This window comes from Channa argus, chromosome 17, assembly GCF_033026475.1.
Source record: "Channa argus isolate prfri chromosome 17, Channa argus male v1.0, whole genome shotgun sequence".
Taxonomy (NCBI): domain Eukaryota; kingdom Metazoa; phylum Chordata; class Actinopteri; order Anabantiformes; family Channidae; genus Channa; species Channa argus.
In genome coordinates, this window is record NC_090213.1 from 12,007,121 (window position 1) to 12,017,514 (window position 10,394).

At 36.1% G+C, this 10,394-nt stretch overlaps 1 protein-coding gene across 1 annotated transcript; it reads right to left on the reverse strand.

Moving 5' to 3' along the window:
• Positions 1–1,677: 1,677 nt before the first annotated feature.
• On the reverse strand, positions 1,678–9,327 carry blk (BLK proto-oncogene, Src family tyrosine kinase). Its single transcript, XM_067481538.1, has 14 exons — positions 9,176–9,327; positions 8,182–8,268; positions 7,906–8,002; positions 7,715–7,745; positions 7,254–7,347; positions 7,039–7,137; positions 6,785–6,888; positions 6,518–6,667; positions 5,907–6,059; positions 5,642–5,821; positions 3,936–4,012; positions 3,066–3,216; positions 2,594–2,725; positions 1,678–2,486 (listed from the first exon to the last, which is right to left on the reverse strand). Exons 2-14 carry the CDS (start codon positions 8,193–8,195, stop codon positions 2,284–2,286), a joined length of 1,485 nt encoding a protein of 494 aa, XP_067337639.1. The 5' UTR covers positions 8,196–8,268; positions 9,176–9,327; the 3' UTR covers positions 1,678–2,283.
• Between the last annotated feature and the right edge of the window lie 1,067 nt (positions 9,328–10,394).

Genomic DNA, 10,394 nt, shown 5'->3' on the forward strand with positions numbered 1-10,394 from the left:
TAGTTCCTTATCAATCATTTTCACATGTGAGACTTATTGATGGCAGTTCCTTCTGTTTACCTGCTGACAGAATTAGAAGGATTGGTGCTGTAGACCATTTAGAACAAAGCTAATATTTGTTTAATGTTTTCAAATGCTATAATTTACTTTAAAGCAAGATAGTGATATCATTCTAGACTAAAAATGAAGATTTTAGATGACAAAAGTTTAATGTGTAAACTATTAATGTCTTTTAGCACAAAATTTACGTCCGTTTTATTTAAGTGAAGAACACCCGACAATTAGATAAATACTAAATCAATTCAGGTGACAGTGGATAGATCTGTGGGGCAGCATGGCTCCATAGTTTGAAGCTATACTGTACCTATAACTATTTAAAAACACTACAGGAAATTATATTTCCTGTTACTGATAAGCTTATATTGCTATATTTAAAGTGCTGACTACTTAACATTTTTGTACAAAAATATACAGCATTAGCTGCGGGGCTGTTTCACTGCTGTTTGCAATAATACATTAAGTAAAACTCGGCAGCACTGACCTCTGCAGGATGACAAGAGTAAAATAGCCACTATAACTGCAGTTTTTCACTTAAATTCATTGCTATTTTATTATTTAATATTGTTTTGTCAAAAATGTTTAATCAAATAACTATGGAGAATTACAAAAGAAAACATCCATAATTGCATTGTGAACTGTAAGTTATTTTTGCTAGCAAACTGGTATCACAGAGGTTGCCCCTGTGTCAGCTATCTAATGCTGGAATGCATTACTGAAAATAACCCTATAAGAAATTAAAAATAGCACACTTGCTATTGTCTTACAGTATCTACTGTTTGTCAGTTGGCAAACAGTTTGTCAACAGTGAACAGTTGTCAGTTTGTCAACTTTCTGCACTTCCTCATACTTAAGTGTGATGATGAAGCATCTTCTGTGTGTATTTCTGTGTATTAATGATCACTTACAAATGTCTGTCAACCAACCAAAAAGATGTTTTGAAGCGCAAAATATGTAACAACTTAAACAAATGTGGCATGTGGGGACATTCTAGCTGTGTGGGATTTCAGGAATGCTGACACGCACTTCCTGTTTCCTATCCATTTAGGAAATAGCAGGGTTTAATCCCTGGCTGCCCCGACCACTCCATTCTCTTATGTTCAAGATACTGCCTCGGTCCCCCAGGGAGGGTTTAGTTAGAGGATCAAAACCGCTGTAATTTAGTTAGATCCGTTACTATTAAAGGCTTCCTTTAAACTGCTGCAGTCTTGCACACTTGATGGGGTAAATTTTCATTTTACTGTAAAGGTACTGTAGTGTTTTATCTTTAGGTTATTAAATAGCACCTTGTTGCATTTCCTGTCATTCACACGTGTGGTATGTTAAACTAAAATTAGCCCAAGACTTTCCTTCAGTCTTAAATGCTGCAAAAGGACCTGTGGGATTTTTATATTTGTACGGCATGTGTCTGTGCATAGAAAGCCTTTATTCTTATGACACTTAGTGCATCGCTTTCTTTCACAATCACAATGTTGACATTTTTGTGACCAAAAAGCAGTTGGAAAAACACTTCTGAAAAATGTGTTGTTATTTTCAGAGGTTTTTGTAAAAACATGATTTTCCAAATAAAAAAAAAATGTAGGCATTAAATAACAAAAGAAATTTAAGAACAAACCCAAATTCTAAATAATGCAAATATCTTTATTTACAAAATCCTTTTTGCTAATAAATTCTCTTTAAAAAGCCTTTTTTTTATGAAGCTACTGGATGACTGAATAATTAACAAAAAGTGCAAAGTATTGTGCATGTAATCTCAGGCTGCTCATTTTTGTACCATGCAAATGTTTTGTCTGTAATTTTACCTGTGTTGACCGCCCCGGTTCCAAAGGCCTTTTTACATCATGTACGTATGTGTAGTATTTGTATTTCCATATATTAATCCATCGTATATCAGTCCGTTTATCTCTCCTCGCCGTCATCAAGAGTCGCAGCCATTTAGCAGTCAGTGTAATATTTTTGTTGTTTGTTCATTTCCTTTTCACTTCCTTTGTAAATTTGATACATTTTCAAATGTTCGAGCCGCTACAAACTGAAGACGCCAGAAATTGCTTCTACATTCACTTAGAACGTACATGTAAAAAAATGAGTCATAAACGTATCAGTCATAAAGAAGTTTAGTTGGGCTGCGTCCATTCAAGTCTCACTTCTCTATTTAGGATTTTATGTTGTTGTTGTCATTGTTGTCGTCATGCGTTTTCAGCAGGAAACGTTTTGTTTTTCTCTTAATTATGGCTGCATCTCATATTGTCCCTCCGTGGCAATAAAGAAGTCGTTGAGAGTGTTCTGCAGAAATTCAAAGGTTGGACGATCCTCAGGCTTCTGCTTCCAGCAAACCATCATAATGTCATAGAGTTCCTGAGGGCAACCTTCCGGGGATGGCATCCTGTATAATTTGTCCAGGCCCCTGATCACCTCTGGGTTGGTCATCCCTGTGTAGAAAAATGCAGCTACTGTGTCATTATAATAGATTTTTATTAATGGCATTGAGCAAATTACACTACAAAACCTACAAAACAAAAATATATACGTGCATTACCTGGGTATGGAATTCTTCCATAAGTGACTATTTCTGTGAGCAGGATCCCGAAGGACCAGACATCCGACTTGATACTGAAGGTGCCGAAATTGATGGCCTCTGGAGCCGTCCATTTGATGGGAAATTTAGCACCTAGTTATCCGAAATTGAGTGAGAACAAGAAAAGGGACGTCATGTTACTGGGTGGTGACTGTAGATAATATGCCGTGTGTGTGACTGTGTGTTTAAACCTGTTAACATTGGGTGAATTGGCAACCCTGACATTATCTAAAATCTTATCGACCACCTGGAGATATTCTACTGTGTGATTTTTATAGAGGGGGATAGACCTTTATTAGTCTGTGTCGGGTTTGATCAGGTTTTTGCTTTTTTAAGGAATAGATTTATTATTCAGTATTGTTGAACGTCTTTTAAAAATGATTTCTTAGACCAGATGATAATTTTGGATGCATTCATTTTGCCCGTACTGCACCTTCCTGAGCTGTGTACTCAGTCTCGATGATCCTGGCCAGTCCGAAGTCTGCTATCTTGCAGTGCAGGGTTTCATTGACCAGTATGTTGGCTGCACGCAGGTCTCTGTGAATATAGTTTTTTCTTTCAATGTATGCCATGCCTTCAGCTATCTGTCAGATAAAAAGGACAAAAGGAAAACAGGAAACAACTTTTAATAGAATAAATCAGAAAACAGAGTTTTAAACTCATTAATTAGTTCTAAGAAATTAATAAAAATTTTAAAGCAAATATAGTCTATGTGTATAATAATGGCAGTAAAGTGGGTTTGAAAAAATGTGCCAACTCTCAGGAAGTCAACATGCTTTTTTTTGGAGGGGCAACAGTTCTGAGGGAGCACACTGTGGATGGAAAAATAGCATGATTTCCTGTCCGGATGTTAATAATTGACGTAGGGCGAGGCTTTCAAGCCAGACGAGCAAAGGCCCCACCACAAAAACCACACAGCTCCTGCTAACAGTTTCCACGTGTTCACATCATGAGCACTGACAAACTATAAGACACATTCAAAGAGGTACTGTAGAATAACTTGTGTGTATAAATAGACTTTGAGGTCAACAATAAGGTTTTTGTTTTTTAAGGGTGATGCGAAAAGGAGTCAATAAAATACCAACAGCACAGAAGTGGTAAAAAAATGTTTAGGCACATATGGTAAACACTTACGGAAGCGCTAAGGCAAAATGGAAACACGTATCGTAGCTTAACTCGGAAAAAAATGCGTTTATTATGGCATATCATATAAAGGCGTGGGTTAAAAATGTCACCTATGAGATTGCACAGCTTTTTAAAAAAATCAAACATGAGCATACAGTTACAGTGAAAGGTCTCCCACCTGCGCTGACATATCTATCAGCTTATTTAGCTTTAGCTTTTTTCCTTCATCTGTTTTTAGAAAGTCCAGAAGACATCCTGCAAACGAGATTAAGAGAAGTATCAGCAAATCATTCAAGTTAGATATTATTGTAGTCTTGCAGTACCTTCTGCTTACAATTGCATAGAAAGGCATTTCACAGAAGTTATCGCATTTCTACAGTGCCGTTCTACTGTTACACGGTATCACGTAAACTGAATGTTATTGAAGTTATTATTAAAAGTTATTATTAGACATATATTCATACAACACAGTTATTGCAACGAACCTTCAATTACCGAAGCATGTGTGTAGTTGGCGGTGTTGTGTATTAATGTTTAAATGTGAAGTTAACTGTGTTGGTCCCCACCACAAACAAACTATATTTACTCACTGTACTTTTTTTTTAGTTCTTCTACTTTTTTCAGTATTTTTCAGGTTACTTTTACTTTTATTCCACTACAGTTTATAGGGAAATTTCATTGGACTGCTTCATTTGATTCTTTGCAGATGCAAATTGTTAATGCAGAATGTAATCGGCTGATAAATTCAAATACAAATTGATAAATTTGTTTTAAGGCAGTATGTTTTTGCAACTTTTGCGATTTTTATCTTAATACATTAAGATTTGAAATCCATATTATTCTGAAATGGGCTATTCTGCATAATGAATACTTTACTGTTTTTTATTAGTTTTTACACTTTTTATTAGGTAAAGTTTTTAATGCAGGACCTTCACTTGTATTTGAGTATTTGTACATAGTGATAATTACAGGTTTACCTAAGTAGATGAAGATAAGATTCCACTACCGCTTAATAGGGGCCAGGGTTGGCAAATAAAATGTTTCCTCCTCAACATAGGTGTTAGGTAAGAATCTATTCTCTTTGTTACATTTTAAAAATTTTGTTGCTAGATTTTTACATTTGAGTGTGTTTGTGCAAAGTGTGTTTTTACCAACCTTGGTTACTAACTAAAGGGTATATGTAAGAAAATAAACACATGAACATCATTTTATTTTAAGTTTTTATGATTGTCAAATGGAATTATCAGAAATAAAACGCTTTTTGGAGTCGTTCTTACCACGAATCTGAGTTAACGAGGCCTGAACATTTTAGAACACGTATTTCTGTAGAACTGTTATTGGTCCGGTAAACTTTAAACAAATCTGTGTTAGACTCGTGAATTAAGTAACCTTACGTTCACTCGTGCATTTTACAAGTTTCTCAGTTAGAAATGATAGTTAAAAAAATATATTTGTACTTATTTGTACTTTTGTACTTAAAGTGATTTCAAGTGCATGAAAAGAATTTGAACTGGTGTTGCTACTGTAAATACTTCTACTTCAGTCTAGAGTTTGTCCCCCACCTTTTGTCCAATACAATAATGTAGCTTGTGGCTCAAAAATCACTAAAGACTAAATGGACTCTCCTACACAGTCTCATAAAAATTTTATATCAATGTTCAACAAGATTTTAATTAGTAGGAGCTGAACTGCATTATATTTGAACATTATTCGTTTGTGGCCACTGCATCCTGAAGATATCATCATGAGAAACATTTAGTGGAAATTACCAGATTAGTTGCGAATGAAAATGTGAATTTGATACATCCCTATTTGTGTCAGCCTCTCAGCGGGTTTTGATCACCACAATCTCCCCGTCTCTCACGTTCTCTAGATTTTGCTTACCATGGATCATGAACTCTGTGACAATAAGAATGGGCTCTTTAGTGACGACAGCGTGGAGGCGCACCAGTCGTTCATGTTGCAGCTGCTTCATTAAGTTGGCCTCTTGGAGAAAGGCCTCGGGTGCCATCGTTCCCTCCTTTAAGGTCTTAATAGCCACCTTCAGTGTGTTCTTGTAGTAACCTGCAGTGGGAATGCAAATTGGGTGCTTAACACGCTATTCTTTACCGTCCAGCTCAGTTAGTAGCCTACTGTAGCCGTCTCTCACCCATCCAGACTTCTCCAAACTGTCCTGCTCCTAATTTCTTCACCATTTTCAGCGTCTCTCTGGGAATCTCCCATTGATCGTGTGCCCATGGCTGCTGAGGTGCCTGCGACTTACAGGGAGCATACAGCCGCTGACACAAGCCATCTGCTGTACCTGCAGCCAAATACAATACATGCAAATATAAAGAAAAATGTTTTTGCTTCTTTCTTTGGTGCTGCACTAAATTTAGTTAGTGAAACATCAAGCTCAGATTAGCTCCAGTTTCCTTAAATAATTTTGAAAGCAGTTTAGTGCCTGCTGTATATCTGTAGTTCTTTCTCATAAATTCATGCGCGTTGGCACACATTCTAGAGATTTGACCTTCTTATCTTGTGGTTCAGTCACAGGAGTGGAAAGACTATCGCTCCTCTTACACAGGAAATGCACAATGCATCACAAGGGTCTAACTTCCCCTTTTAATTTAGCATAGACATATTATTATTTAAAAGTGTATACTGAATCAGCATCAAAATCAACATATTCTGTTGTAATTTCCTATCAGGAAACATTTTGAAATGTGTGCTCTTCTTTTTAAGTGGTGTAAGCATAAAACTTTTCATCAAAGTACTCACGACTGTAGTATTTAACTAATTCCTGTAGGGTCGGGAACGTGTTGGAGGGTGAGATATAGAAGCCGCCTTTATCTAGACACCGAATCTTGTAGTGTTTTACCATATCACCTTGTTCAGTTACATGATCTCTGACTGACAGGGAGAAGGACCCTAAGGGAAAAACAAATGACATGTAGGGTTTAATATTTACAGGACTCTGAAAACGTCTTGCTTAAGAAATTACAGAAATTTGTGCCATTATCAAAGAAAGAGTCTGACAGTACTCACCTTTGCATGTCTCACTCTCACGAACTAGAAAGGAACCTGGTTTATTTCCAGGGGCCAATAGCAGTCGTTCAGTTTCTCTCCTACTCACATCTTTGAAAAACCATCTGCAGAACAGTGAACCACAAAACACAACATCTGTACCTACTAGGTAAGATCAAAAAATCGAAACATCTCTAAGAGCCCAGACACATTTGGTTTTTGGCAGTGATGAATTTTTATTTGCCATGAATGTCATCTGTAAAACTGCCCCTTACTTTTCCACCTCCAGCGTGTCTGCTCTAGCTACATAATTACTTGGGACGAAACCCTCTTGTCCAGTCACCAGCAACTTCGCCAGCCACCATTCTCCATTCCTACAACAACACAAACATGTCCGGTTATTTTTAAGTCTTCAAATTAGAAGTACTACGCAATTAGTTGTATTGCTGCTGAAAAGACACTGAATAACAGGCAATAGGATGAGACTTACTCTTGCAATATCTTGAGTTTGTCTCCCTTTTTAAAAGGTAGATCACTTTCATTCATTGCTTTGAAGTCATGTTGTGCCACAAAAATCATTTCATCTAAAGTCAAGAACAAACAGTTATTTACAAAAAGGCAAGTTCAAGAAAGAATATCACTTTTTAGTGGTCATTCTATATTTATACGTTTTTTTTTCAAATGATGTGAATTTCTGTGCATAGTACTGTACTGTATTCCTAGTTCAGTTTTACTAAGTTCTACATTTTTCTCTGAGCAATTCTGCCGTGACTTAAAAATGACTTTCTTCTCATCTTTTCCCCTAAAGATCGCAGAGGAAATCCAACCAAGATTTTAATCACCGAGAGAACCCTCCTCTCACTGCTGCTAATGCTTCTCTACGCAGCAACAGTCAAATACATTTATTTTTCGGTCAGAAGTGTGTTGTATATGTAGCCTTTACTGCCTTACCATCGTTCGGACAGTTGTTTCCACTTTGTGCCTTAAGAATAGCAAAAAAAAATGGAAGTTAATAATAAAATTGCTCAGTAATGTAAAGTAATGAACATAGATTTATTCCAATGATTTGAGTAAATCGCTTATATTGTCTGCAATTAGTACATAAAGTAAACTAAGCAATATCCTCTATGTAATTTACTTACTATATGATTTGTTGAGTTGGAGGCCTGAGAGTTTGCCTTTCTTATGTAGAAATTTCGCTCTGTAACCTGTTTCTCTCCACTGCAAGCGCAGCCCATCCTGTGTGTAAAAGGGTAAATGAGGCTCCTCTTTAACAAAATACTGAAACTATTTACTTAATAAGACATTAAAGCACCTGCTGAATACGTGCTGCTGTGTTTTATAGTGTGAAACACCACCACAGTCCCTGCTGAAGATAAAAGGTGTGAATGCAATCATGCTCATTTGTCTGTGCTTACCTGATACAACACATGAGCTTTGCTGAAGCTGTTTTCAGTCTCCACTCCTTCTACTGTAGAGTCTGGTCTCTGAGCTCATCCCCAGTGCTATAAAAAAAGTTTCAAAACGTTTCCAAATATCTAAATCATCAGTGACTCTCTTTGTTGTTTTTTATGCACTAGTTATAATTTTATGTTTGGTATCACTTTGCATGTCAAAAGAGGAAGTGGAAAATGTTTACAGCTTGATCTTATTTGCATGTACCATTTAAGATACAGGCAAATTGTCATGTCACAGTTAAAAATAGAGAAAAATTTAATTCTAAAAATAACTGACAAGACACAGATGCAGAAATGTACAATAAACTCTCTGTATTTTGTCTCAGTGTGAAAGCAGTGTTATTTATGTTTATGCCAAAACTTATAATTAATGATGCATTTTAAAAAGTTACATAAACATAATTTAAGTCTAAGCAGGAAGCCTGGACTACTCCCACTTCATTTATCTTAGTGCTGGTTGAACTCCTTCTGATGTCAGCATGTGTCAGCACTAACATGAAACATGGTCAATCACACATTGAATTCAAACTTATCTTTAAATAACACTGCCGTGATGGCGATATTAGACCTTTTTTCCCCATAAAACCCACTAAACTAAACCTGAGTTGGTTCCATCTCATTGGCACATGTTCTACTGTAGGGGTTCTTTTGTCTTTACAGTTATTTTAGTGTATAATGTCATAATAGTTTTAAACAGACACACACCCTCCATTTGTTATGTTAATTGCTGTAAATGTTCCGATTCCCATTAACTGTGTGACTTTAAGGCAGAACTGTTTTAACTTTTCCAAATCAAAAGATAACATTGATAATATTATTAAACTACACCTTTTTATTAATTTTTTTATTAAAACATTCCTTGTTATTATAGTTAAATTGAATGTCATAACACTACAATATCTGCACTTGTGTAGTGAGAGAGAGCAAATTACTAACAAATACATAACGTACATACCTTGAAGTTGTCCCCAGGCTTGTTTCTTCAACAGTTTCCTTTTTGCAAAGCAAGTGCTTGTCCGCATGTCACTGTCATTTGCTCATTTTGGTCTCTCTCTCTCTCTCTCTTTCTCTCTCTCTCTCTCTCTCTCTCTCTCTCTCTCTCTCTCTATCTGTCTTTCTCTTTCAGTTGAGACCAGGTCCTGGAGACTAGAGAGGGTTTACAGACAGTAACTAGTCAGTTTCTTTTGTCTGGTAATTCTTTCTATTGCCTAGGATAGAGATCAGTTTAACTTGTCAATCAGAGAAGTAAATAAATACTGTACAGTTCCTCTTTGTATCACAACCCATATCAGATTTATTAATAAAGGATGTTTACTAATAAGTGTTGAGAGTTGTATTTAAACATATGTTGGATCGTGATCGGTTCATGATTTGGACAGTTTGTGATTTGTGTTGACATGTAGCTGTGATCTTTTACTCTTAGATACATCTCAAAAGTGATCTGCAGTGGAAATTGGGGCTGTACTGTACTGTACTGTGAGATTAGTGGTGACAGAAAATGTGGTTCACTGCTGAAGAAAGGGGGCTTGGTTTCTGTGATACACTTCTTCCTTCAGCTAGTGGTTTCGCCACTGTATTGTATTCATCTTTGCATCTTAGCTAACCTTGATACATTCGGGTAGTACAGTAGCTTGTTAAAGCAGTGCACATTGTCACCACAAGATGGACTGTTGAACTGGAAAATTTCTGATTCAGAAATAGCATTGGAATTTATGTCAAATTTATTCCAAAATATAATAGACATATTTTATTATGTTCCTTTGCCAAGTCAAAGGTCATAAATATCATAGGACAGTAACCTAACTAATGTCAATTTTGCAAATTATTGGTGCAAAATTATTGAATTATTACTTTTTTTCTACTTATACATTCTAAAACCAAAAATGTTCTCTCACTTTATCATTCTCTCCTTCCAACCCTCCTTTTACCTTTATTGCCTGCCGAACACAAGCTGGAATATAAAATAAGAAGAGCCCATGCAGTTTCAACCCAAAACCAAATCATAGAGTTTCTTTTTAATATTCTTTAGAAATTAATCAAACCCATGTTATACGTAGACAACAAGACTATAAGAGGCAAAAGATGTTTGCAATATCAAGACAGTTCATGTGCCAGAATAGAAGCAATAACCAAAACAACACTTAGTATTTGTACTATTGCTATTGATACGTTTG

Coding starts and splice junctions, on each gene's coding strand:
- blk (XM_067481538.1), bottom strand. Junction 7,348..7,714: donor AAACAACTGTCCGAACGATG/GTAAGGCAGTAA, acceptor TCTTGACTTTAG/ATGAAATGATTTTTGTGGCA. Junction 6,060..6,517: donor ATTAGTTAAATACTACAGTC/GTGAGTACTTTG, acceptor ATTTGGCTGCAG/GTACAGCAGATGGCTTGTGT.